At 67.3% G+C, this 26,507-nt stretch overlaps 3 protein-coding genes across 3 annotated transcripts; 1 reads left to right on the top strand and 2 right to left on the bottom strand.

Annotated features, from left to right (window-relative positions):
• The first annotated feature begins 2,012 nt into the window (after positions 1-2,012).
• Positions 2,013-12,042, top strand: TBX21 (T-box transcription factor 21). Its single transcript, XM_030256434.4, has 6 exons — positions 2,013-2,792; positions 8,390-8,544; positions 9,833-9,954; positions 10,050-10,208; positions 11,081-11,142; positions 11,249-12,042. The coding sequence occupies exons 1-6, from the start codon at positions 2,371-2,373 to the stop codon at positions 11,895-11,897; spliced, it is 1,569 nt and encodes a 522-aa protein (XP_030112294.4). The 5' UTR covers positions 2,013-2,370; the 3' UTR covers positions 11,898-12,042.
• A 327-nt stretch (positions 12,043-12,369) lies between these two features.
• On the bottom strand, positions 12,370-22,114 carry OSBPL7 (oxysterol binding protein like 7). The gene is made up of 23 exons (XM_030256269.4): positions 22,025-22,114; positions 21,005-21,187; positions 20,708-20,830; positions 20,566-20,619; positions 20,331-20,444; positions 20,139-20,249; positions 19,941-20,061; positions 19,760-19,863; positions 19,574-19,672; positions 19,361-19,490; positions 19,160-19,284; positions 18,965-19,045; positions 18,757-18,888; positions 18,047-18,137; positions 17,158-17,450; positions 15,997-16,134; positions 15,859-15,922; positions 15,690-15,768; positions 15,456-15,600; positions 14,708-14,849; positions 13,859-13,985; positions 13,659-13,781; positions 12,370-12,829 (listed from the first exon to the last, which is right to left on the bottom strand). The coding sequence occupies exons 2-23, from the start codon at positions 21,095-21,097 to the stop codon at positions 12,721-12,723; spliced, it is 2,598 nt and encodes an 865-aa protein (XP_030112129.4). The 5' UTR covers positions 21,098-21,187; positions 22,025-22,114; the 3' UTR covers positions 12,370-12,720.
• Positions 22,115-23,073: 959 nt separating this feature from the next.
• Positions 23,074-26,441, bottom strand: MRPL10 (mitochondrial ribosomal protein L10). Its single transcript, XM_030256289.4, has 5 exons — positions 26,402-26,441; positions 25,589-25,758; positions 24,907-25,071; positions 24,202-24,346; positions 23,074-23,445 (listed from the first exon to the last, which is right to left on the bottom strand). Exons 1-5 carry the CDS (start codon positions 26,439-26,441, stop codon positions 23,219-23,221), a joined length of 747 nt encoding a protein of 248 aa, XP_030112149.4. The 3' UTR covers positions 23,074-23,218.
• Positions 26,442-26,507: the final 66 nt, after the last annotated feature.

Here is a 26,507-nt window from a genome sequence, read left to right as displayed (position 1 = left end):
GAAGGGCGCTGGAGACCCCAGGGATGGGGGAAACTGAGGAACGGGGCGATGCCAGGCTCGGCTCAAGGATGTTTGGGATCCCAAATGGCGGAATCTGAGCTATTGATGATTGGGAAATTGAAAAAAGTCTCTGTCTGTCAGCCCCACTGCCAAAGCAGAAGCCATAATTGGTCTGTGCTGGTTTCAAGGTTGTTTATTCTGTTTATCTCTAACATGTTCTGCTGCCCTGCCGCAGCTCTGTCCTGCAGGGCAGCGTGTGGGGCTCTGCCCTCAGTGGGATGGTACAAACATTAAATACCACAAACTACCTGTGCTGGATTTACAATAACGTGCCAATATCTGTCACCTACGTTGGACAGTGTGTCCCCAGCCTGAACCAACAGAAAAATGCCAACACCACAGTGAAACATGGAGGGCATGAAGAAGGAGAAAAAGGACAAGGCACACCCAATTTCCTCCATCTTGTCCCCTTTGGACCCCTCATCTAGAATCCTAAAATTTTACTTTTGCACCCGTGCCACACTTAATTATTACTGATATCAAACACTCAGAGCTGGTAATTCATCTTGTAAGATTGTCCCTCCTGTCCCTCCTGTCCCCCCTGTCCCCCCTGTCCCCTCCCGCACGGGGACACTTGTCACACCCATCTCCAGGAGTCCCGCCGCGTCTCCCCGTGTCCCTGGTGTCACTTTACCATGCCAGGGGGACACTCAAGGCCGTGACATCCTGAGGACAGGGCCACCACGCTCCTTGTCGCGCCCCTCCGGCCCCCGCTGGTGGCACCGTCCGGCACCGGGACCCTCGGGGCTCGGGGGACGCGGGGTGGCGGTGGCAGCTGCGGCCGCGCTGGGGACACTGGCGAGCCCGACACCCTCTGGGTGATCCCTCAGCGGGGGGGTGTCCCTGCCAATTTATCCTCGGTGGCGATGGTGAAACGGGCACGAATTAGCGCGTGGTGACATCAGGAGCTGCGACCCCCCATCCTCAACCCCCCTCCGGCCTTTCTGTTCCCTCCTAGAAAAAACAATTCTGGAAATTTCCTTGTTTTCCTTCTTTTTCTCACTGGAGAGCTCGGTGCGTGGGGAGGGGGTGGTCTGGGGGTGTCCCGGGAGGCAGCGCTGTCCCCATCCCTGTCCCTGTCCCTGACCCGTCCCTGTCCCAGGCCACATCCCCATCCCTGTCCCTGTCCCTGACCCGTCCCTGTCCCAGGCCACATCCCCATCCCTGTCCCTGTCCCTGACCCGTCCCTGTCCCAGGCCACATCCCCATCCCTGTCCCCGCCCTTAGCTGTGTCCCCATCCCCACCTCTGCCATCTTCATCCGTGTTCCTACCTCCAGTCGTGTCCCCATTCCCGTCCCTGTCCCTTGTCCCCATCCCTATCCCTGTCCCCATCCCTATCCCCATCTCCATCCCTATTCTTGTCCCTTGTCCTCATCCCTGTCCCTACTCCTGTCCCTTGTCCGTGTCCCCCTCCCTATCGCTGTCCCCATCCTTGTCCCATCTCCATCCCTATCGTTGTCCCCATTCCTGTCCCCTGTCCCCATCCCTGTCCCCCGTCCCCATCCCTATCCCTGTCCCCATTCCTGTCCCCATCCCTATCGCTGTCCCCATTCCTGTCCCCATCCCTATTGCTGTCCCCATCCCTGTCCCCATTCCTGTCCCTTGTCCCCATCCCTGTCCCTGTCCCCATCCCTGTCCCTTGTCCCCATCCCTGTCCCTGTCCCCATCCCTGTCCCCATCCCTGTCCCCTGTCCCCATTCCTGTTCCTTGTCCCCATCTCTATCCCCATCCCCATCCCTGTCCCCTGTCCCCATCCCTGTCCCCACACTGTCCCTGTCCCCACACTGTCCCTGTCCCCTCCCGTGTCCCCACCCCGCTCCCCCGTCCCGTCCCCGGTTCCCCGCGTGTCGCGGTCCCGCGTGGGCCCCTCCCCGGCTCCGGCCCGCCCCGGTTGGGGGTGGGGAGGGGTTGCGGGGCGGAGCTCCCGGTGCGGAGCCGCTTCTTTGGATAAGAGCGCGGGGCCGCGGGGCCGGGCAGGTGGAGCGTGTGAGGCACCGGCACCGGCACCGGCACCGGCACCGGCACCGGCACCGGCACCGGCACCGGGCACGGAACCCCCCACGGCACTTTTAGGGCTTTTTCGGCCGGTTTAGGATATTTTTTGCGGGGTTGCTTTTTCTCCCCCGCTCCCTTTTTGGCTGTCCCCGGGTCGCCGTCGCTCGGGGCCCCCTCCCCCGGTACCACCGGGCATGGAGGGGGCGGCGGGAGCCGGTTCAGGCGGGCAGCGCTGAGCGGCGCCGCGTCCCGGGGCCGCCGCCGGCGGGGACCCCGATGAGCGGCTGAGCGGGGCCGGTGCCCCCCGCCCGTCCATGGGCGCGCTGGAACCGGGCACCGGAGCCCCCCGGCCCGCCGCCCCCATGCTCAGCGCCGCCGCCAGCTTCGCCAAGGAGCCGCCGCTCCCCCGGGACGCCGCCGCCGCTTTTTTCGGTGATGGAGGGGGACCGGAACCGGGAGCCCCCCCGCTGCCTTACGGCGCTCCCGGCGGCTTCGGCGCTCGGTTCCTGGGGCCGTGCCCGCCTTACCGGGGGCCGCCGCCTCCCGCCGCGCCGGTGGAAGGTTACGCGGGCACCGAGGGCGGTTTCGGCGGCGGGGGGACCCCGCTGTGCCCCCCGCTCTGTGCCCTGCCCGGTTACCGGGCGGCCGGGAAGGTGCAGGTGATGCTCAACAATTACCCGCTGTGGGCCAAGTTCCACAAGCACCAGACCGAGATGATCATCACCAAGCAGGGCAGGTGAGCCGGAGAACCGGGGCGGAACCGGGCCGGGACCGGAGAGCCGGGCAGCACCGGGGGGAAGCGGGGCTGGGGGGCGGCGGGGCACCGGGAGGGACTGGAGGGGACTGGGGTGCGCTGGAGAGGGGTGTGCGGGCACCGGGAACTGTCGGCGGGGACACCGGGGAAGCTGAGATGGGCACCGGGGACCGGGAACTGTCGGCGGGGACACCGGGGAAGCTGAGATGGGCACCGGGGACCGGGAACTGTCGGCGGGGACACCGGGGGAAGCTGAGATGGGCACCGGGGATGGCGGCGGTCCGGTGCGGGACACCGGCGGTGACGGGGGTGGGACAAGCCGGGGGGGCTGAGGGGTCCCGCCTCGTATCCCTGGAAGGGTGGGGGGTGTTTGTGGATCTGGGGGTGCAACAGGGGACCCCCCGGCCCGTGTTTGGCTGCGAGAAAAGCCAGGGAGGGGCAGCAAAGCATCCCAGCCGTGCCCTGGTGCTGCTTCCGCGGGGAATTGAGGCTCGTGGGAAGGAGAAAAGGGTCTGGGGGTGTCCCCAGCTGGAGCAGGGAGGGACAGGGGGGTCCGGACCCTCGGTGGCAGGAAGGTGGCAGAGGTGGTGGCACTGCCCAGCTCTGATCCGGCCCCAGCCCGCGGCAACAAGCGGTGAGGAGCTGCTGCCACCCCACAGCGCCGTGGGAGGGTGGCTGGGTGGGTGACACCCTGTCCCCTCGCTGTCCCCTCGCTGGGGTGGAACCCCCCCCCCGTCTGTGGGGCAGAGAGAGCCCGGCTGCCCCACACGTGCCCAGGGAAGGGGGAGCGATTTGGCCACGTCCTGGCTGCCAAAAATGCCCCGGGTGATGCCACCGCCGGGCACTCGCTGTCCCCTCCGTGCTGGGCTGCGGGTGCCCGGGGCTGGGAGAGCATTGGGGGATTTTTGGGGGGCTGCCAAAACCCCACTTTGGGGATCTGGGCGCCCTACAGGCCCTGTGGGGCAGCGGAGTCGCCAAACTCGGCAGCGAGGGGAGCCCAAACTGCTGAACCCGTCCTTCAGCCCCACCCTGGGGTGCTCAGGATGGAGGGAACCCCACCCTGGGCTGCACTTTGGGGGTCTCAGTGAGAAGGGGACCCCGGCAGGGATCACACGCAGATCCCCCCCGAGGGACCCCCAAAATCCGTGCCAAGGGCGCTGCCTCCCCCCGCTGTGCCCTCAGCAGCTGGCACAGGGCACAGACCCCCCCTGCCCAGCCCCATCGCCGTGCCCGGGGGTCCCTTCCTGCCCCCCGAAATGTCACTTCCATGCTGAGCCCGACCTGCGAAATGTGCTGGAAATCTAAACACGTTAGGGCCGCTCGGTTTGCCACGGCCGTGCCCGCTCCGAGCCGAGCAGCGCTGGCACGGGCGGGGTGACACGTCCCCAGGGGGTGCCAGGGGCGGAGGGCACCCCAAAATGTTGTTTCATCCTTCGGGTCTTGCAGGAATGTGCTGAAATTCTGCTTTTTTCCCCTTTTTTCGTGCCACCCTGAGCTGCCCCGTGCCACCCTGAGCTGTCCCGTGCCACCCTGAGCTGTCCCGTGCCACCCTGAGCCATCCCACCCTGTCCCGGGCCACCCACCCCAACCATCCCGGTGCGGACAATTCCCGGCCGGTTTCCCGGGACTGTCCCCGCCGTGTCCCCGTTGTGTCCCCGTCCTGTCCCCATCCTGGGCGGAAAGCCCCGAGGACTCGCCGGTACCCCGGGGAATTCCTGCCGCGGGGCACTTTTGGGGTGACACGGGGGCCGGCCCTGCACTTTGGGGTGACACAGGGGCTGGCCCTGCACTTTTGGGGTGACACGGGGCCCGTCTTTGCATTTTGGGGTGACACAGGGGCCGGCTCTGCCCTTTGGGGTGACACAGGGGCCGGCTCTGCCCTTTGGGGTGACACGGGGCCCGTCTTTGCATTTTGGGGTGACACAGGGGCCGGCTCTGCCCTTTGGGGTGACACAGGGGCTGGCCCTGCACTTTTGGGGTGACACAGGGACCGGCCCTGCACTTTGGGGGTGACACGGGGCCCGGCCCTGCCCTTTGGAGTGACACGGGGGCTGGTTTTGCACTTTGGGGTGACACAGGGCCCGGCCCTGCACTTTTGGGGTGACACGGGGCCCGTCTTTGCGTTTTGGGGGGACACAAGGGGCTGTCCCTGTCACTTGGGGACACAGAAGGGCTGTCCCTGTCACTTGGGGGTGGCTCAGGGTGGCACGGCCTCACTTTTGGGGGTGCAGGGCTCTGTCTGCATTTGGGGACACAAGGGATGGCTCTGCCTGCGGAGGGGACACCGGGGGTGGCTTTGGGGACACCAAGCCCAGCGGGTGGCTTTGATTTGAGGGGTGCAGGAGGAGGGACAGCAGAGGTGGCAGCGCCTTTTGGGGACACTCCCGGGCTGGCAGCTCGGCGGGGTTGGCACGGACATGTTGTGACTTGTCCCCGTGCCCCGCTGCGCTGTGACATTCAGCTGTGCCCCGTCACCCCGTGCCAGGCAGCGGTGCCACCGGCGTCACCGGGACTCGTCCAGCTGTGCCACCGCGCTGTGGCACCACGGCGTGCATTGCCATGTCACCGTGCCATGCACCGGTGTGTCACCACTGTGCCATGTCACCGTGCCATGTCACCGTGCCATGCACTGGTGTGTCACCAGTGTGCCATGTCACCATGCCGTGTGTTGGTGTGTCACCACTGTGCCATGTCACCGTGCCAAGTCACCGTGCCATGTCCAGCAGCCATGTCATGTCACCGTGCCACGCATCACTCTGTCACCACACATGCCACCGTGCCCTGCACTGCCGTGCTACCACCGTGCCATGTCACCCACCGTGCCCGGTGCCTGCCGTGCAGCGGGGCTGGCCCGTGTCCCCAGCACCGCAGTGTCCCCCGGTGTCCCCTCGCTGTCCCGCTGTCCCCTCGGTGTCCCCGCTGTCCCCGCTATCCCCTCCCTGTCTCCGCTGTCCCGCTGTCCCCTCGCTGTCCCGCTATCCCCTCGCTGTCCCCGTGTCCCCTCGGTGTCCCCCTGTCCCCGCTGTCCCCGCTGTCCCGCTGTCCCCTCGGTGGGTCACACCGGGACAACCACCGGGATCACCGGGCCGCATCCCCGGAGGGCGCATCCAGCGGTGCCCAGCCGCCGTTTTTGGGGGGTCGGGCCCAGCCGCCGTTTTTGGGGGGTCGGGCACCTCCCAAACCGCAGTGCCCAGCCCGGGGGGGCACCGGGGGGTTAAAAATAACGGCGGGACGGGCGCGGTTTGGGGCTCTGCCCCCGCCCCGCGGCCCGCGCGGTTTCCCCGCCTCGAGCACCGGGGCTCGGCCGCCAGCGCCGGGGCACGGCTGTGGGAGCGAGAGGCAAACAAAAAAAACCCCAAAACCCCAAAAAGCAGCCCAAAAAAAGCTGTTTTTAACTCTGTGCTCCGTGCAGAGCTCGGGCTGCTGCAGCAGCCGCGCTCGGAGCTCGGCCCGGTTGTGCCGCGCCTCCGCTCGGTGCCCCGGCGGGTCCCCGGTGGGTTTAATGCGGTGGAGATTTTTTTTATCAGCTTTATCTCCATTGTAGAACGGTGGCTTTGAAGATCAAGACCCTGCAGTCAGGAAAAGTTCTATCCAAAGCTTTTAAACTATCAGAAATACTAATTCAGTGTTATTAAAAACAGTAAATTTTTCTCCCTTCGCAAAATCGAAAATAACGAAACAATTTTTTACTCGGTTTCAGTACAAAATGTCATCGTCCCGTTTAAAATTAATCTAACACCGAGGTTTATGTTTGCAACAATATCTTTACTTGATTTAAAAAGAGCAAATTTTGTTTTGGGTAGGTTTATTCTCATCCTTTGATAAATACTCATGCTAATATTCTTCAGTATTAGACAGTAATTAAACTACTCTGCCTCTTTTCTATTACCTTTCAGACGAATTTTACTCATTTTTACTGATTTTCTCTGTCGTGCTGCTGTAAGATTTTAAGATTTCCCCTTAAATAAGGTCTAAAAAAGCTCAGGAAGGAAAAGCAAAATCAATTCCGTTTTAATTGAGCTGAAGGGGAGATGTCAGCCCGCGGGACGGAGCCGGGGGGACACGGGGGGAAAAAAAGGGGGTCCCGGTGCTCCCGGGGCCAGCGCCGGTGCAGCTCCTCACCACGGCCGCTGCTTTCGCCGCTTCTTTCTCCTTTTATCCTAATCTTTCTCTCCATCTTTATCCTTTTCTTTATCTTTTACTCTTTCGCTTTCTTTATCATATTTTCATTCTTATTTTTACTATTTAATGTTCTTGGTTTTAGTCTTTATCGTCCCCTTCTTTCTCTTTTCCACCTGATTGTTCTTCACTTTTCCACTTCTTTTTTCCCGTTATTTTTCATTTTCCTCTTCCTTTTTCTTCTGCTTTTTATTTTTTGCTCTTCATTTTCCCCTCTTTCTTTTTCTTAATCTTCATTTTCTTCTCTTGTCTTTTTCTGGCTTTTTTTTTTTTCTTCTATTTTTTCTTTCTCTTTCTATTTTTCTCTCTCTTTTTTTTTTTTATCTTCTCTTTCTTTTTCTATTCCTCACCCTCTCGCAAGGGCAATTTTGACTCAGCCTCCACCCGCTGATGTTTCTTTCCGCCGCTCTTCCCCCGGCGCTGCCCCGGCCCCGTTTCCTGCGGGGGCCCGGACCCCCTCCCCCCTTTTCCCTTCGTGTCCCCTCTCCCCCCAAAATTCGGGGTGAAAAATCCCCGTTTGGGGACAGCCCCGTGTCCCGGTGAGGGTTTGAGGGGTGCTGCTGGGGGCTACTGGGGCTACTGGAGGTTACTGGGGCTACTGGGGCTACTGGGGCTACTGCGGCTACTGGTGTTACTGGGGTTACTGGGGGTTACTGGGGGTTACTGGGGCTACTGGGGTTACTGGGACCACTGGGGCCACTGGGCACTGGGGGTTATTTGGGTTACTGGGGTTACTGGGGGTACTGGGGCTACTGGGGCTACTGGGGTTACTGGGGTTACTGGGGCTACTGGGGTTACTGGGGTTACTGGGGCTACTGGGGCTACTGGGGTTACTGGGGGTACTGGGGCTACTGGGGCTACTGGGGTTACTGGGGCTACTGGGGCTACTGGGTCTACTGGGGCTACTGGGGATACTGGGGGTTACTGGTGTTACTGGGGAGCCTGGGGCGAGCGGGCAGCGCTGGGTGGAGCAGGGAGCGGGGATCTCCCGGCGCAGCGCTGCTTTGAGGGGACACCCGGGGGTCGCGGGGGAAGGGGGGTGGGTGGCAGCTGCCGCCCCGTGGTGCCCCCCGGTGCCACCGTGTCCCCTCGGTGCCCTTGGCGCGGGCTGGCGGCCAGCCCGAAATAGCGGCGGTGTTGGTTTCCGATCCGGAAGGTGCCTGGGGAGGGGGAGGAAGATGCCGGGAGCGGGGGGGACCGGCCCCGGTACATCCCCGCAGCTGCCGGGGTCACTCAGCCCCGCGCGGGCACCGGGCCGGCCGCGGGAGGGGCGGGGGGCACCGCGCTGCCTCAGTTTCCCCATCGCCTTCCCAAAGTGCCCCGTGCGCCACGGGCCGAGCGGGCCCTGACAGTGACAGCGACAGCGACAGTGACATTGTCGTGCCTCTGTCCCTCCCCAGGAGAATGTTCCCCTTCCTCAGCTTCAGCCTGTCGGGGCTGAACCCCGTGGCGCACTACAGCGTGTGCGTGGACGTGGTGCTGGTGGACCAACACCACTGGCGCTACCAGGGCGGCAAGTGGGTACAGTGCGGGAAGGCCGAGGGCAGCGTGCCAGGTACGGGCTGGCACCCCTGAGAGCACCCTGCGGCTCTGGGGGTACTGGGGGTACTGGGGGTACTGGGGATACTGGGGTTACTGGGGTTACTGGGGGCACTGGGGGCACTGGGGGTGTTGGGGGTACTGGGGGTACTGGGGGTACTGGGGGTGTTGGGGGTACTGGGGGTACTGGGGAGTCTGGGGGTACTGGGGTTACTGGGGTTATTGGGGTTACTGGGAGTACTGGGGGTACTGGGGGTGCTGGGGTTACTGGGGGTACTGGGGATACTGGGGTACTGGGGGTACTGGGGACACTGGGGGTACTGGGGACACTGGGGGTACTGGGGATACTGGGGCTATTGGGGTACTGGGGTTACTGGGGGTACTGGGGGCACTGGGGGTACTGAGGGTACTGGGGGTACTGGAGGTACTGGGGGTACTGGGGATACTGGGAGTATTGGGGGTACTGGGGGTACTGGGGGTGCTGGGGGTGCTGGGGGTATTGGGGGTACTGGGGGTACTGGGGGTACTGGGGGTACTGGGGTTACTGGGGATACTGGGGCTATTGGGGTACTGGGGATACTGGGAGTATTGGGGGTACTGGGGGTACTGGGGTACTGGGGGTACTGGGGGTACTGGGGTACTGGGGTTACTGGGGATACTGGGGCTATTGGGGTACTGGGGATACTGGGGGTACTGGGGTTACTGGGGGTACTGGGGGTACTGGGGGTACTGGGGGTATTGGGGTTACTGGGGGTACTGGGGAGTCTGGGGGTACTGGGGGTACTGGGGTTACTGGGGGCTGCTGGGGGCACTGGGGTTACTGGGGGTACTGGGGTTACTGGGGATACTGGGGTTACTGGGGGCTGCTGGGGGCACTGGGGTTACTGGGGGTACTGGGGTTACTGGGGGCTGCTGGGGGCACTGGGGTTACTGGGGGTACTGGGGTTACTGGGGTTACTGGGGATCCTGGCGTTACTGGGGTTACTGGGATTACTGGGGTTATTTGGGATACTGGGGTTACTGGGGCTAATGGCGTTACTGGGGTTACTGGGGGTACTGGGGGTACTTGGGTTACTGGGGATACTGGTGTTACTGGGGTTACTGGGGTACTGGGGTTACTGGGGTACTGGGGTTACTGGGGTACTGGGGATACTGGGGTTACTGGGGTACTGGGGTTACTGGGGTTACTGGGGATACTGGTGTTACTGGGGATACTGGGGTTACTGGGGTTACTGGTGTTACTGGTGTTACTGGGGTTACTGGGGCTAATGGCGTTACTGGTGTTACTGGGGTACCCTCCCCAGGGAACCGCCTGTACCTGCACCCCGACTCTCCCAACACGGGCGCGCACTGGATGCGCCAGGAGGTTTCCTTCGGGAAGCTGAAGCTCACCAACAACAAAGGAGCCTCCAACAACGTGGGGCAGGTGAGGGGGGGCTCCTGCCTCCGTGGCAGCCCCCTGGGACCCCCCACCCCCCTCCTGACCGCTCGCTGTCCCCTTTTACCCCCCTTCCCCCCCAGATGATCGTGCTGCAGTCGCTGCACAAGTACCAGCCGCGGCTGCACGTCACGGAGGTGAGGGAGGGCGAGGCGGAGGACGGGTCCCCCTCCCCGCACACCCACACCTTCGCCTTCCCCGAGACCCAGTTCATCGCCGTCACCGCCTACCAGAACGCCGACGTGAGTACGGGCACCCCCAAACCCCCAACAGCACAAAAACTCCGGCAACACCCCCAGAAACCAGGCGGGATATCCCATATCAGCGCAGCCCCCCAAAACCGCGCCCCGTTCATACCCCCGGCAACATCCAGCCTGTCCTCAGCTTCAGGCGGCCTCCCCCGAGGCCACCCCTGTCTGCCAGCGCCTGCAGCATCCCTGCGAGCTCAGCAGCCCAGGATCGTCCCCGCATCCCTTCAGCATCCCTTCAGCATCCCAGAGTCCTTCCATGGACCCTCACATTTCCAGATATTCCCCCTGGATCCCTTCAGCATCCCAAAATCCTTCCATGGACCCTCACATTTCCAGGGCTTCCCCCCTGGACCCCTTCAGCATCCCAGAGTCCTTCCATGGACCCTCATATTTCCAGAGCTTCCCCCCTGGGTCCCTTCAGCATCCCAGAGTCCTTCCATGGACCCTCACATTTCCAGAGCTTCCCCCGTGGATCCCTTCAGCATCCCAAAATCCTTCCATGGACCCTCACATTTCCAGAGCTTCCCCCCTGGATCCCCTTAGCATCCCACCATCCCTCTCAGAGCTGTCCCACAGCATCCTGCGGCACCCCAACATCTCCCCTGCATCCCTTCGGCATCCCAGAGGCCGCCCGGTGCCCTCAGCTCCCCTCCGACCTCCAGAGCCTCCCCCTGCATCCCTTCAGGCCCCCCCTGGATTCGCTGATACCCCCCAGGACCGCCCCACACACCCCCAAACCCCTTCAGCACCCCACAGCCCCCCCAGCACCCCCTGCCCTGGCAAAGGGTGGGATTCAGGTGGGATGGGGGGAAAGGGATGGGGGGGACACCCCGGAGGAGGAACAAGCTGCCACGTCCCCCCAGATCACCCAGCTGAAAATCGACCACAACCCCTTCGCCAAAGGATTCCGGGACAACTTTGACTCGTGAGTGCCACCCGCTCTCCTCCCTCCTGTCCCTCCCTGGTGCCCTCCCGGCCTCACCCGGCTGGAACAGCCCCCCAAACCCACCCGGTGTGCCCGTTCCCCGCAGGATGTACGCGGCCGCGGAGAGCGAGCGGCTGAGCCCGTCCCCGCCGGCGGCCGCGGGCTGCCAGCAGCTGCTGCCGGCCCCGCGCTTCCAGCCCCTCCTGGCCGAGCAGTGCCCGCTGCCCCCGGGCCGCTTCTTCGGGGGGGAGCGGGGGGCTGCGCTGCCGCTGCCCCCCAAAGACCCTCCGCACTGGTTCTTCCCCCCGCAGCAGCCCCCCGGCCCCGCCGCGCTGGAGTTCGGGGGGTACGATGGGGGGTACGGGGGGGGCAAATTGGTGCCCTATGGGGTGAAACCCTTGGCGCTGCCGCCCGCCCCACACCCGCCCCTGCCCTATTACCCCGAGGGGCCGGCGGGTTTCGGGGTGCCGGGGGGCTGGAGCCCCGCGCAGTACGGCCCCAAGGGCGGCGCCGCGGCTCTGGGCTGGTACCGGGAGCCCCGGGAGGAGAAGGGCAAGGAGATGGAGGGTTGGACCAGCGAACCGCCCGCCGTGGCACCGGGGGGCTCACCGGACTCGGGGCTGTACGAGTGCAAGCGGCGGCGGGTGTCCCCGTACCCCGAGAGCACCGAGAGCTCCTCCCCGCCGCGCAACGGCGACGGCTACGACCGGGAGCCGGTCACCGAGAGCGGCTACTACGGCTTCTACGGCACCTGAGGCACGGCGGAGAGGGGTTCGAGCCCTCCCCACCCACCCCGGGCACCCCAAATCCCCCCACACCGTATCCTCAGCACGACAATCAGCCCCCGGTGCCACCCCGGTGGGACCGCGGGGACGGGCGGGGAGGGAGGGATGATGGTGACGTTATTTTTGTTGGTTTTTTTTTTGGTGTCGGTGGTTTTTAAAGGGGGGGGGGGTGATGCTGAAGTATTTATTGAGCCCCCCCTCCCCGCGTGTGGGGCAGAGGGGGCAGCAGCATATCGCAATAAAGGGACATTGTGGGACGCGGCTCTGTGGGGCAGTTCTGTGCGTGTGGGGAGGGAAACTGAGGCACGGGGTGGGGGAAGGAGTTGGGCATCCCCAGCCTGATTTGGGAGGAGGGTCCTGAGCCCCCCCCCGGGGTGGTGATGGTGGCGGGGTGGGGAGAAGGAATCTCTCTGCACACCCCAATTCTTCACAGCCTTTATTAGAGCAGCCCTGTGCACAATTTGGGGGGGGGGGGGGCAATGGGGTCTCCCCGCCCGCGGGCACCCTGCGACCCCCTAAACCCCCCCATTATCATCCTGTGCCCCCCAGGGCAGGGGGGCACCGCCAGCCCCTGCCCCAAAGTGCCTCAGGGCTCTGCCCTGGGCCGGGGGGAGGCATTGCCGGTGCCCCCCCTCCCATTTTGGTATCACAGTTTTACCGAAACAGCGGCAAAATGGCTCGGAAAGGGTTGGGGGGGGGGGATTCTGCACCCCCAGTGCTGGGGGGACCAGCCCCACCGCTGGGCACTGCTGTGAGGAGCTGGGGGGCTCAGCACCCCCGGGTGTGGGGGTGGCTACCAGAGCACGGCGCTGTCCAGCTGGGAGAAGCCGGGGTCCAGGCGCAGCTTCCAGTAGGTGTTGTTGGTGACCCAGGACTCCCTGCCAGCGGCGTCCGTCACCCGCCTGGGCACGGGGTGGGCACGGGGTGGGCACGGGGTGGGCACGGGGTGGGCACGGGTGGGAATCCCGAGGGGGCAGTTTCGGGGTGGGCACGGGTGGGAATCCCGAGGGGGCGGTTTCCCATTCCCTGAGAGCCCCACGCTCCTCTGAACCATGAGGTCCCCAGAGGGTCTCACCGTTCCCTTCATTTCCCACATCTGCCTGAGCCGTGGGGTGTCCTCAGGACTCCCACGGGGGGTTTTCCACGTTCCCTGAGAGCCCCACAGCCCCCCAAGCCATGGGGTGTCCTCAGGGGGGCACCCACGGGGGTTTTCCCCATTCTCTGAGCCCCACACCCCTCTGAGCCATGGGGTGTCCTCAGGGGGGCACCCACGGGGGTTTTCCCCATTCTCTGAGCCCCACACCCCTCTGAGCCATGGGGTGTCCTCAGGGGGGCACCCACGGGGGTTTTCCCCATTCCCCGAGATCCCCACAGCCCCCTGACAACCCCACAGCCCTCTTAGCCATGGGGTGTCCTCAGGAGGACACCCACGGCGGGTTTTCCACGTTCCCTGACAGCCCCACAGCCCCCTGACAACCCCACAGCCCTCTGAGCCATGGGGTGTCCTCAGGGTGGCACCCACGGGGGGTTTTCCATGTTCCCTGAGAGCCCCACACCCCTCTGAGCCGTGGGGTGCTCTCAATATTCCTGGGAAGTGTCTCCCCACCCCATAAGAGCCCCACATCCCCCAAGCCAAGAGGTGCCCTCAGCACCCCCAGAAGCTCTCCCCACCCCACAAGAGCCCCACATGCCCTGCCCCACGGCCCCCCCAGGGCTGGGAGCCCCCCGGACCTGAAGAAGCGGGCCTGGTGGGTGATGTTGTTCTCCTCCATGACGCGGCGCCGGTCCCGCTGCAGCTGCTCGATCTGCCGCTTCTGCGCCTCGGCCGCCGGCACGTTCCCCTCCTCCAGGTACCTGCGGGACACCCACGGGGCCGTGACCCCCCGGCCAGCCCCGGCCCGGCCCCGCCCGCACCCCGGGGTGCCGCTGACCGCTGGTCCGGCCGCAGCCGCGTGTCCGTGGAGGGCAGGAGGCGGCGCAGCTCCGGCGTCAGCTCGTTCAGCTCCAGCGCGAACTGCGTGAAGCCGTAATTCCTCTCGTGGTCGCGGGGCATGGGGTCTGCGGGGAGGGGCGTGGGGACAGTCAGAGACCCCCAGCGCTGGATAACCCCCCCAGGGCCAGGGTAACCCCCAAAGGCCGGGATAACCCCCCCAGGGCTGGGATAACCCCTAAGGGTGGGGTAACCCTCCCAGAGTGGGGTAACCCTCCCAGGGCTGGGGTAACCCCTCCAAGGTTGGGGTAACCCCCAAATGCTGGGGTAACCCCCCAGGGCTGGGGTAACCCCCCCAAGGCTGGGATAACCCCCCAAGGCTGGGATAACCCCCCAAGGCTGGGATAACCCCCAAAGACCGGGGTAACCCCCCCAGGGCTGGGGTAACCCCCCCAGGGTTGGGGTAACCTCTCCAAGGTTGGGGTAACCCCCCAGGGCTGGGGTAACCCCCCCAAAGTCTGGGATAATCCTCCCAGGGTTGGGATAACCCCCAAAGGCCCGGGTACCCCCCCAAGGCTGGGATAATCCCCAAAGGCTGGGGTAACCCTCCCAGGGCTGGGGTAACCCTCCCAGAGTAGGGTAACCCCCACAGGGCTGGGGTAACCCCCCCAGGCTGGGGTAACCCCCCCAAAGGTCGGGGTACCCCCCCAGGGCTGGGATAACCCCCCCAAAGGCCCAGGTACCCCCCAGGGCTGGGGTAACCCCCCCAAAGGCCCGGGTACCCCCCCAAAGGCCCGGGTCCCCCCCAAAGGCCCGGGTACCCCCCAGGGCGGTCCCCCCGGGTCCTTACTGGCTCTCCAGACGCAGTGGCCCGGGCCGGGCCCGCGGTGCAGCCCCTCGTGCCACTTCCCCGCCAGGCGCTCCACGGCCGTCCCGGCGCGGCTCAGCACGGCCCCCTGCACCTCGTTGGCCCCCGCGCCCCAGTACCGGGCCTGCGGCCAGCGGCGCCTCAGCGGGGCGGCGGGAATGGGGGGGACCGGGAGACGGGCGGGGGCAGCGGGAAAAGGGTGAAAAGGGTGTGGCTAGTGGGAAAAGGGTGGAGCTAGCGGGATAGGGCGTGGCTGTGATGGGCGTGGTCGTTGGGGAAGGGTGTGGCCATAGGAAAAGGGTGGGGCCATGGGGAGGAATCTTCTGGAAAGGGTGGAGTAATTGGAAAGGGGCGTGGCCACTGGGAAAGGGTGGGGCCAGTGGGAGAGGGCGTGGCTACTGAAAAAGGGAGGGGCTATGAGTGATGGGCGGAAAGTTCTAGAAAGGGTGTGGCTATGATGGGTGTGGTCATTTGGAAGGGGCGGGGCTGCTGGGAAAAGGGTGGGGCACTAAGGGGCGGGGCTATTGGGGAGGGGTGGGGCCAGAAAAGGGGCGGGGCAACAACACAGTGTTTAATTGCCAAGGCGGTGATGATGGGGCGGGGCCACACCTGAGGGGGCGTGGCCAGGCCGCGATAATGCACAGGGGAGGGGTCAGGGCGGTGTGTGGGCGGAGCCTGGGCACGAAGGGGCGGGGCAGGGCGTGGCAGGGCGGGGCCGGGCAGGGCAGACCTTGCAGAAGGTGAGCTTGCAGTGGTAGGAGGCGTCGCGGGTGTTGCGGATCAGCACCTCCCCGTAGTGCTCGATCCAGCGGGGCCCGCTCAGCACGTTGTGGATGCACGTGGTCACCTTGTTCCACTCGTAGTGGTCCCCGGTCCTGCGGGCACCGCCCCGTGGGTGGGCACGGAGGGCAGCGGGGCACGGGGGTGCACTCCCGGGGGGCTGCCAGTGGGGCTGGGGTCTCACCTGGGCAGCTGGACATTGACGGTGCCCATGGGGACGATCTCCAGGGATTTGCCCCAGAATTTGTTCTTCCACCTCATGTCTGGAGGAGAAGGAGGAGGAGGTGAGACCCCCCCAGTCCCCCCACCTTTGGGGGCCTCTCCCAGCGCCCGACGCCCTCCCGGCCTCTCACCTTGCCAGAAGACAAAGTTGTCGGACTCAGCGTGGCAGGCGGAGATGGGCGGGTGGTGGGACACCTGGGGGGACAAGGAGGGACGTGCCAGCGCCCCACTCAGCCCCGGGGTGCCCCCGAGGACCCCCCGGTGCCCACCTGCTCGCTGATGAAGCGGAAGCCGCGGTCGGGCCGCACGCACTCGTAGGTCTCGCCCAGCACGGGGTTGAAGGGTTTGCTGCCCGCCCGGTAGTAGGTGGAGGCGTAGGCGGACACGGCGAAGGCGGCCACGTACACCTGTCACCGCGGCCACCGCCACGCTGTCACCGTGGCCACTGCCACACTGTCACCACGGCCACCGCCACGCTGTCACCGCGGCCACCGCCATGCTGCCACCACGCCCGGGACGGGCACATGCCTGCCCTCCCCCATCGCCACAAGTCCCAGGAGCTCCCTCATGTCCCCAAAATCCTCAAATCCTCCCTGTCCCCACATGTCCTCAGGGTCCCCCATGTCCCCAAAATCCTCAAATTCTCTCTGTCCCCACATGTTCTCAGGGTCCCCCATGTCCCCAAATCCTCCCTGTCCCCACATGTCCTTGCGCTCCCCCATGTCCCCAAAATCCCCAAATTCTCTCTGTCCCCACATGTCCTCAGGCTCCCCCATGTCCCCAAAATCCTCAAATTCTCCCTGTCCCCACATGTCCTTGGGCTCCCCCATGTCCCCAAAGTCCCTCGTGTCCCCCTGCCCCCAAATCCCCCCCATGTCCCCAATCCCCCCCAAGCCCCCCGAACCCCTTGTGCCCCTGAGCCCCTGATCCTCCCCAAGTCCCCGTGTCCCTGCTGACCCCCGGTGCCCCCAGCTCCCCCCATGCCCCCACCTCCCCCGGTGGTCTGGCTCACTCGTTGCCCCGGTTTCCCCCGGTGCCCCCAGCTCCTTCCGGTGCCCCCAGCTCCTCCCGCTGTCCCGGCTCCCCCCGATGTCCCGGTTCCCCCGGTATCCCAGCTCCCCCGGTGTCCCGGTTCCCACCCGGTGTCCCAGCTCCCCCTGGTGCTCCCGGTTCCCCCGGTACTCCCGATTCCCCCGGTATCCCAGCTCCTCCCGGTACTCCCGGTTCCCCCGGTGTCCCAGCTCCCCCGGTGTCCCAGCTCCCCCCGATTTCCCCGCTCCCCCCGGTACTCCCGGTCCCCCGGTACTCCCGCTCCCCCCGCTGCCTCCGGTGCCCCCGGTACTCCCGGTTTCCCCACTACCCCCGCTCCCCCCGCTCCCCCCGCTCCCCCCGCTGCCCCCGGTCCCCCCGGTGTCCCGGTTCCCGCTCACCAGGCGCTGCCGGGGGTCGCGGGCGCGGCTGGCCCGGTCGAGCAGCTGGCTGTACTCCAGCTCCTCGCAGAGCCGCTGCAGCGTGTTGAGCGGCTCGTTCAGCTGCACGGGCAGCGCCACGCGGGACAGGTCCTTGCCCACGCTGCTCCGCAGGAGCCCCCACAGGCTCACGTCCCCCGTGGGCGCGGGGGGCGCGGGCAGGCGGCTCCTCCGCCGCGGGTCCGGTCCCGGCAGCTCCAGCGGCGGCTCCAGCGGCGGCGGCGGCTCCGCCGGTACCCCCGGGCGCTCCGCTCCTGCCGGGCAGCGGCCGGTGGGATGGAGCCGCCCCCTCCCCGGGGCTCTCGGGGAGCGGAGCTGTCGTTCCCCCCGGTTCTGCCCGTCCCGTGTTTCCCGAGTCGGGAGGCAGAGCTGCCTCCGCCGCGGTTCTTCCCTCCGGCGGTGTCTTCTCCCTGCCCGGTGCCCCCCCGGTGCCCTCCCGGTGCCCTGCCCGGTGCCCTCCCGGTGCTCCCCGTACCTGTCGGTGCCCGCTCCCTGCCCGGTGCCCTCCCCGGTGCCCTCCCCGGTGCCCTCCCGGTGCCCTGCCCGGTGCCCTCCCGGTGCTCCCCGTACCTGTCGGTGCCCTCTCCCTGCCCGGTGCCCTCCCCGGTGCCCTGCCCGGTGCTCCCCGTACCTGTCGGTGCCCGCTCCCTGCCCGGTGCCCTCCCGGTGCCCTCCCCGGTGCCCTCCCGGTGCCCTTCCCGGTGCCCTCTCCCTGCCCGGTGCCCTCCCGGTGCCCTCCCCGGTGCCCTCCCGGTGCCCTCCCCGGTGCTCCCCGTACCTGTCGGTGCCCGCTCCCTGCCCGGTGCCCTCCCGGTGCCCTCCCCAGTGCCCTCCCCGGTGCTCCCCGTACCTGCCGGGGGGCGGCCCGTTCCCCCCGGCTCGGTGGGCTCCTCGCAGACACCGGCAGTGACCTCGCTGATGCACGACTCGTCCTCCGAGGGCTGAGGAGGCGCAGGGACCGTCGGCGGCTTCGGGGGTCCCGGGGGGATGGGAGGGATGTGGGGGGCACCCCATGGAGGGGGCGGGTGGGGCGCTACAGGGAAGGGCCCCCCCCGAAAGGGTGGGATGAGCCGCGGGATGCGGGGATGGGGGTGTCGGGATGGGGGGGGGGGGGCACCGGCAGCACCGGCACCGGGCTCAGAGACCGCGGAGACCCCGGGAGCGGGGTGGGAGGGGGCTGCGGGGGGCTGGGGGGGACACCGGGAATGGGGAGGATCCAGGGCCTGGGGGGGACACCGGGAGCGGCTCTGGGACTGGGGGGGACACCGGGAGCGGCTCTGGGACTGGGGGGGACACCGGGAGCGGCTCTGGGGCTGGGGGGGACACCGGGAGCGGGGGGGACACCGGGAGCGGCTCTGGGGCTGGGGGGGACACCGGGAGCGGCTCTGGGGTTGGCTAATGAGGTGGGACGGGGGAGAGAGAGGGGAGAGATGAACCCAGAGCAGCGAGGAGTGGCGGGGGGTCCGCAGAGCCCCCCACCACCAACAGAGCCCCCTCCCCAGCCGAGTTCCCCACCAACAGAGCCCCCTCAGCAGCAAAGACCCCCCGAAGCCCCCTCACCTCGTTCTCAGAGGAGCTGGCCGACAGGAAAGCCTCGCAGGCATCGAAGAACTCGGTGTGCGAGTCGGCCAGCGAGACGATGCTGCGGTTGGAGAGCTGCTGCTCCCGGCCCTTGGCGGGCAGCGCGTCCGGCTGCGGGCACAGCCACCGGCTCAGCCCCGCGCCAGGGGGGCACAGCACCCCCAAACCGCCCCGGACACCCCCTGACCTCATCCGGCTGCAGCGAGGCGAAGGAGTCCAGCGTGGTGTCGGAGGACACGGACAGCGAGTGGAAGCGGCGCAGGGCGGGCTGCGGGAAGGGCGAGGCTGAGCCGGGCCCCCCCCGGGGCTGACAGGGTTGGGGGACACCCAGCACCCCGCTGAGACCCCAAAAACAGCCCCGGGGTGCCCCGCGCTGCCTCACCCCGGCGGTGCCGGCGCTGCCGGGGCGCGGGGCCGGGCCCTGGCGGGGCAGCGCCCGCCGCATCTCCTCCAGACGGGCCCTCTCGGCCACCAGCGCCGCCACCACGCTGCTCAGCGAGCCGTGCACTGCCGGGGGACACGGGCGGGGGTCAGCCGGAGGGTCAGCACCCCAAACCCGCCCTGGGACCCCGCCCCGAAGCACCTTTCTGGGCCAGCAGCCAGAAGCTGCGCTGCAGCTGGCTGTACTCCGCGGGCACGCTGAAGGGCAGCTGGCTCTGCGATGGCTCCAGGTAGCGGGACAGGTTGGGGACAGAGCCGTGCAGGCGGCCCGCCTGGGGGGACACGGGGCTCAGGGGGTCACTCGGGGGGCTCCGGCGGCGGCAGAGCTCGGGGTGGGGTGGGGGCTGCAGCTCACCCTCGCCCTGCTGATGGTGTCGTCCTTGGCAAAGCTCTGCGTGCACCAGATCCTGGTGCTCCTCCGGCCCTTCTTCGGCCTCTCCGCGGCGGCCGAGGGCTGGGAGGGAGAGGAGGGGGCTGCAGCCGGACCCTCCCCAGGAAAGGGGGCGCGGGACCCCCTCCCTGAGCTGGCCCAGCCTCTCACCTGGCTGCCGGAGATGAGTGGGGCCGAGGGGATGCGGTGCAGGGCCTCCAGGTGCTGCAGCATTCCCGTCAGCTCCTGCAGCTTGGCCTGGCACTCCGACAGCTCTGCCAGGGGCACGGGGGTCAGGGAGGGGGCACAGGGACCCTGCCCGGCCCCTCGCACCCCCTCGGGCCTCGCTCACCAGCCGAGCAGCGCTCCAGCCCCTCGCTGTCCTTCAGCCAGGCGTCCACCTTGTCCCGGGAGCTGGCCAGCGCGGACAGGGCAGGGGCACTGCCCGAGGGCAGGATCCGCGTCCACTGGCCCTGCAGTGGGCACAGAGGGCATCGGTCGCTCTCAGGAGCCACTTGCCCGGGCACTGCCACCCCGAGCTGTCACCCACCTGCGTGCCAGTGCCCATGGGACCCGCGGGGGGACACGGCTCCGGCCGCTCGCCGCGGTGGTGGGCGCACAGGCTGCTCACCCAGCTGGAGAACGCCTCCGGGGACTTGATCTGGGGGACGGGGCACAGTGAGGGGACACGGCCTGATGTCCCCAGCCCTGTCCCACCCCGGCTCCCGTGCCCCGGCGGCACCTTGAGGTGATAAATGTTGTCCTCTGTGTCCAGGTCAACCCTCTGCGCCTTCTTGTTGACGGACATGACGGACTGGGGGACGTCGATGGCACCGTGCAGTTTGCCCTTGAGCACCTGGGGGAGCCCAGGGACGCCTGTCAGGGGGAAGACCCCCTTTTTCAGGGGGGTCACGGGGGTGTCCCCAGCCCTGAGCCCCCCGGGAGGCCGCGTGGCCGCAGCCTGGGCACACACTCACGTCCTGGCGCGTGGTGGAGTATTTCAGGATCCCGTTTTCCAGCACGAAGTACCGCTGGGGATGGAGGGAAAAGGATTTTTTTGCCCAAATCCTGCCAGGCCCAGGCGGGATCACGGCTCCCGGTGCCAGCTCTGCCCGTTACCTTGTGCCAGCCCTTCAGGGGCCATTTCCTCTTCTTGAGCAGGTACCCCTCGTGCCGCTGCGGCTGCTGCCCGGGGCTGCCCCGGCCACGGGGCTCCTCCACCACCTCCCAGCTCTCCGAGCCCTGCGGGCACGGGGGGCAGCGTGGGGGTCCCTGAGCACCAGAGGCTGCTGCCCACCTCACCCCAGGCGGGGGCATTTGGTACCCACAGGGGCATCACTGTAAAACAGGGGAACCCCCCAAAGCCTCCCCGTGCTCCTTCTGAACCCCCCAAAATCCAAACCCAACCGCTCCCACCTGCTGGACGCTGCTGTGCTTGGAAGAGACGGTGCTGCTGGAGCGGGACAGGGCCCTTTTCGGGGAGCACGGCTCCTTCTCGTGGCTGCCCATGGCCGGCGGGCAGCGGGGCACCGGGCCGAGCCCCCTCCCGTGCGGGCTGCGGGGCCGCGGCTCCGAATTCGGCGGTCACGGCGGGAGCCGCTGCGGGGAGGGGTCGGGGGGCTCAGGGCTGGTGGCAGCCGCAGCCTCGCCGGGACAGGGGTGGTGGCAGGGCCGGTCCCCGGTTCCCCGGGGGGCTCCGCACGGCACCGGCGGCGGCACCGGGAAACTTCTGCGTCAGCCGGAGCCTTTGACCCTCCCCGCGTTATCTCGGCTGTGCCACCCGCTCCGGGTCCAGAGTCCGGCTACCGCGGGGCGAGGGTGGCACGGCCCGGAGGGCGGCACCGGAGCGAGGACCGGGATGGAACCCCGCTCCGTCCCGCGGCCCCGAGGCAGCCCGGCGGGGCCCCGCGCCCTCCCGGTGCGGCGTTCGCTCCCTTCGCCCTTCCAGAGGGGAAACTGAGGCACGGGGGAGCTTCTCCCGGCCTGGCGCTGTCCCTGACGGGGCATCCCTGAGTCCCGGCCGCTGCCGTAGGATGGATCCCGGGATAAACCCGGGACAGCGGCCAAGCCCCGGTACCGGGGACCACCGCGCCGGTAACCGCGGCACCGGTCACCGCCGTACGGACGACCGCGGCGCCGGTAACCGCGGCACCGGGCGGATAACCGCGCTGCCCCGGATAACCCGGTACCGGTAACGGCGGCACCGAGGGGAGGGCACCGGGGGTCTCCCGGCTCTCTCCCGCAGGTGCCGCCGCGGATCGGCACCGGCCGCTCGCAGCGGAGCGGGGCTGTGCCGGTACCACCGGGAGTCTCCATCCCTCCCGCGGGGCAAAGCCCATCCCTGTGTCCCCGCGCCGGTGTCACCCCCCGGGGCAGCGGGGCCGGGGGTCGCGGGGCCGGCCGGACCTTCCCCCCGTGCCGGTGACCGGCGCTCACCTGGGCGGGCGGCGGGCGGGCGGCGGGAGCCGGTCGCATCCTGCCTGGCGGCGGCGGCGGCAGGAAGCGGAACACGGAGGGCGGGCCGGAGCCGCTCGGCTCTGCCCCCTGCTCCGTGGAGGACCGGAGCCGCCAGCGCCGGGAGCCGCCGGGACACCGGGAGATGCGGGACACCGGGAACTGCGGGACACCGGGAGCTGCCGGGACACCGGGAGATGCGGGACACCGGGAGCTGCGGGACTCCGGGAGCCGCTGGGACACCGGGAGATGCGGGACACCGGGAGCTGCGGGACACCGGGAGCTGCGGGACACCGGGAGATGCGGGACACCGGGAGATGCGGGACACCGGGAGTGGGCAGCGCCCGAGCGGAACCGGGGCAGCCCCGGGGAAAGAGGTGGGGGGACCCCCGCGAGAGGCACCGCAGCACGGGGGTCCCGGGGTTGGTCATCCCATGGGGGTCCCGGGAATCACCGACCCTCGGGGGTCACGGACCCGCGGGGGTCTCGGGGTGGGTGTCTGAGGGTCTCAGGATCATCATCCCATGGGGGTCCCTGGGCTCACCACCCCATGGAATCCCCAGGAATCACCGACCCACGGGGGGCGTCAGGGACCACCCCCCCGTGGTGGTCCCGGGGCATTCCCAGCCTGGGATTTCCCTCTCCCACCCCCAGCTCTGCTCCCTCAGACCCCCTGGAGCAGCCTGGCTTCTCCCCCCACCCCCGGGGGGCAGGAACACCCCCAACCCACCCCCCAAAATCACAGACGAGGCCTCAGCATCTCCACATGGGGAAGGAACACCCCCAACCCACCCCCCAAAATCACAGACGAGGCCTCGGCATCTCCACACTGACATTTTAATGAACAGGACAGCGATGTCGGGGTTACAGCACACCCCCATTCTGAAGGCACAGGGCTCGGAGTGCCCAAAATCCCCCCTGGAGGGTCCATCCCGTGCTCCTCCTCCTCCTCCTCTGGCTGACCCCAGAGATCCCCCTGATCTCTGCTGGGATGATCCCAAGGGAGCACAAGGGAATGGCCACCGCTCCCTGCCGGGACTGGGGGGTGCCACAAGACCCTCAGTGTCAAACCAACCCCCGACACCCCTCTGTGCAGCTGCAGAATTCCATGGGAATTGCGTCCGTCATCCTTGAACCCCTCATCACCGGGAGGGACCCGGTGCCCGGTTTGCAGCCTCACTGACCCGGGGGCGGCTCCGTGGCCGCCGCCTCCCGCAGCCGCCGGAGGTGCTGGTCCAGCAGCGCCGTGAGGCGGGCGGGGCCCCGCTGGAGCAGGGAGGAGGTCTGGGAGCACAGCAGGGACAGGGCTGCCACCGTCTGCCCCCGGGACACCTCCAGGGACGGCAGCCGGGCGAAGTTCTCCACGCCCTGGCGGCTCAGGATCGTGTCGTCGATGCAGGCGCCTGCGAAGAGGGGGATTGGGATGGGCATGGAATTCCAGAGACCTCTGGGAAGGGATTCCTGCCTCCTGCAGGCTGCCCACCCCTCCTTGGATGGGCATGGAATTCCAGAGACCTCTGGGGAGGGATTCCTGCCTCTTGCAGTATGCCCACCCCTCGTCTGCATGGATGCAGCTCCGTCAGGGGGCCGCATTCCCAGCCCTGGATGAGCCTCCCAAGCCCTGGGTCCCCATTCCCATCTCTGTGCCCCCATTCCCATCCCTGTACCCCCATTCCCATCTTTGTGCCCCCATTCCCACCCCATGCCCCCATTCCCATTCCATGCCCCCATTCCCACCCCATGCCCCCATTCCCATCCCATGCCCCCATTCCCATTCCATGCCCCCATTCCCATCCCATGCCCCCATTCCCATTCCATGCCCCCATTCCCACCCCGTGCCCCACTCCCAGCCCCGGGGGTCAGGGTTTTGGGGTCTCACCCAGCAGGATGACCTGTGGAACCCAATAATTCCCAACCTATGCCCCCATTCCCACCCCGTGCCCCACTCCAGGTGCAGGGATTTGGGGTCTCACCCAGCAGGACGACCTGTGACACCCCATTCCCATTCCATACCCCCATTCCCACCCCGTACCCCATTCCCAGACGGATTTGGGGTCTCACCCAGCAGGACGAGCTGCGGCACCCCATTCCCATCCCATACCCCCATTCCCATCCCGTGCCCCACTCCCAGCCCCGGGGGTCGGGGTTTGGGGTCTCACCCAGCAGCACGAGCTGCGGCACCCCCTTGAGCAGCCGCAGCATCTCCCTGGCCCGCGGCTCGGGGCTCACCAGCAGCACGTTCCGGCACAGCAGCAGCGGCAGCAGGGCACGGAGCTTGGACTGCGCCAGCACCGGCCGGGCCACCTGCGAGAGAGCCGGGGATGAGCACGGGGACACCGTGGGGACACTGGGACACCGCGGGGCCACCGGGACACCGCGGGGCCACCTGCGAGAGAGCCGGGGATGAGCGCCGGGACACCGTGGGACACCGGGACACCGCGGGGCCACCTGGGAGAGAGCCCAGGGTTAGCACCGGGACACCGCGGGGCCACCGGGACACCCTGGAGCCACCGGGACAACCCTCACCGGGATATTCTGGAACCACCAGGACACCCCTGGAAACACTGGGACACCCCTGGGATACCCCCAGAACCACCGGGATACCCCTAAGACACCCCAGAACACCCCCAGGACACCCCAGAACCCCCTGGACACCCCCGGGACACCCTCAGGACACTCCAGAACCCCTGGGATAGCCCCTGAACCCACGGGACACCCCCAGGACACCCTCAGGACACCCCAGAACCCCTGGGACACCCCAGAACCCCTGGGACACCCCAGAACCCCCGGGACACCCCCTGAACTCCCCAAGGCCCCGGGACACCCCAGAACCCCCCCAGCCCCGGTGGGGGGCCCAGCCCCACCTCGTTGAGGACGAACTTGAGGTGGATGCCGTGCCTGCGCAGGAAGTGCCGCAGCGTGGCCAGGTCCTCCTCCGCCATGGAGTTGTACTGGCACACGGCCACCATGCGGCTGGCACGCAGCGTGTCCTGCAGCTGGGCCCGCAGCACGCGGGCATAGCCCTCCTCCTGGGGACAGGGGACAGGGGACAGGGTTTGGGGACAGCCCTGGGGTCACAGCACCCACGCATAGCCCTCCTCCTGGGGACAGGGTTTGGGGTTTGGGGTTTGGGGACAGTCCTGGGGTCACAGCACCCACGCACAGCCATCCTCCTGTGGGGATAGGGGACAGGAGTGTGGGGCTTGGGGACAGGGTGGGACCCCTGGGGACAAGGGGACAGCCATGCTCCCATGGATCTCAAAGTGTTCCTATGGACCTCAAGGTGATCCCATGGACCTCGAGGTGATCCCATAGACCTCGAGGTGATCCCATGGACCTCAACGTGTTCTCATGGATGTCAAGGTGCCCTCACAGATCTCGAGGTGATCCCACGGATCTCAAAGTGCCCTCACAGACCTGGCCATCCCACACATGGGGCCTTACCTGTTTCCCAGCCCCACCCCACATCCCCCATGGCATTACCCCCCTCCCCAGCCCCAGGCCCCCCCCCGGCAGTGCCCCCCGCCCGTGCCGTGCCGTGCTCACCCGTGGGGCGCGGGGGGCGGGCTGTGGGTGGCACTGTGGGGACAGGCCGGGCCGCGGGGGCAGGTACTCGGTCAGGGCCAGCAGCTTCTGCCGCTGGAAGTGCGCGGCCTTCCAGTGCCGCGTCACCGCCTTGGAGCCGCGCCGCAGGAGCTGCAGGGCGGGCAGCCAGGCTGCGGGCAGCGCTCAGTGCCAGGGCCAGGGAGGGTGGTACCCACCCCTGCCCTGCCCCACCGCCGGTCCTGACCCGGTCCCGATCACATCCCGGCTCCCAACACTGCCCCGTTCCCGATCGCCCCCCGGCCCCGATCACGTCCTGGGCCCCGATCATGGCCCCGGGCTCCGTCTCCTCTCGACCCCTGGCCCGGTCCCGTTCCCAGTCCAAGCCCCTGGCCCAGACTCGTTCCATTCCTGTTCCCAGTTCCTGTCCCTGTCCAGTTCCGTTCCCATCCCACTCCCACTCCCATTCCCAATCCCATCCCCATTCCCGCTTCCATTCCTGCTCCTGTCCCGTCCCACTCCCATTCCCATTCCCAGCCCCATTCCAGTTCCCGTTCCTGTTCCTGTCCCATCCGCATTCCCATTCCCATTCCCAATCCCATTCCCGTTCCTGTCCCATTCCAGTTCCCGTTCCTGTCCCATCCGCATTCCCATTCCCAGCCCCATTCCCATTCCCGTTCCCGTTCCTGTCCCATCCCACTCCCACTCCCATTCCCATTCCCGTTCCCATTCCCATTCCCATTCCCATTCCCATTCCCGTTCCCATCCTCATTCTCGGCCCCGTTCCCACTCCCGTCCCCGTTCCCGGTCTCTCACCCCGCCGCCACCGCGTCCCGCCGCTCCCCAGCGCCGCCATCTTGGCCGGAAGCGCGCAGGGGCTGCTGGGAAGGAGGAGCAGGGGCACTTCCGGCGCTCCCGTCTC

The sequence above is a fragment of the Taeniopygia guttata genome, chromosome 27, assembly GCF_048771995.1.
Source record: "Taeniopygia guttata chromosome 27, bTaeGut7.mat, whole genome shotgun sequence".
Lineage (NCBI taxonomy): Eukaryota > Metazoa > Chordata > Aves > Passeriformes > Estrildidae > Taeniopygia > Taeniopygia guttata.
This window is presented reverse-complemented; position numbering and strand designations above follow the sequence as displayed.

Excerpts from the sequence above, each read along its gene's own strand:
- TBX21 (XM_030256434.4), top strand. The coding sequence starts at position 2,371 with ATGGGCGCGCTGGAACCGGGCACCGGAGCCCCCCGGCCCGCCGCCCCC. Across the intron at positions 2,793-8,389 it reads ATCATCACCAAGCAGGGCAG|GAGAATGTTCCCCTTCCTCA; the intron begins GTGAGCCGGAGA and ends GTCCCTCCCCAG. Across the intron at positions 10,209-11,080 it reads CCGCCTACCAGAACGCCGAC|ATCACCCAGCTGAAAATCGA; the intron begins GTGAGTACGGGC and ends ACGTCCCCCCAG.
- OSBPL7 (XM_030256269.4), bottom strand. The coding sequence starts at position 21,097 with ATGGGCAGCCACGAGAAGGAGCCGTGCTCCCCGAAAAGGGCCCTGTCC. Across the intron at positions 17,451-18,046 it reads AACGGGCCGCCCCCCGGCAG|GAGCGGAGCGCCCGGGGGTA; the intron begins GTACGGGGAGCA and ends GCTGCCCGGCAG. Across the intron at positions 12,830-13,658 it reads CACCAGGCCCGCTTCTTCAG|GCGGGTGACGGACGCCGCTG; the intron begins GTCCGGGGGGCT and ends CCCCGTGCCCAG.
- MRPL10 (XM_030256289.4), bottom strand. The coding sequence starts at position 26,441 with ATGGCGGCGCTGGGGAGCGGCGGGACGCGGTGGCGGCGGG. Across the intron at positions 25,072-25,588 it reads CCGCCCCCCGCGCCCCACGG|GAGGAGGGCTATGCCCGCGT; the intron begins GTGAGCACGGCA and ends CCCTGTCCCCAG. Across the intron at positions 23,446-24,201 it reads GCCGCAGCTCGTGCTGCTGG|GCGCCTGCATCGACGACACG; the intron begins GTGAGACCCCAA and ends CCCTCTTCGCAG.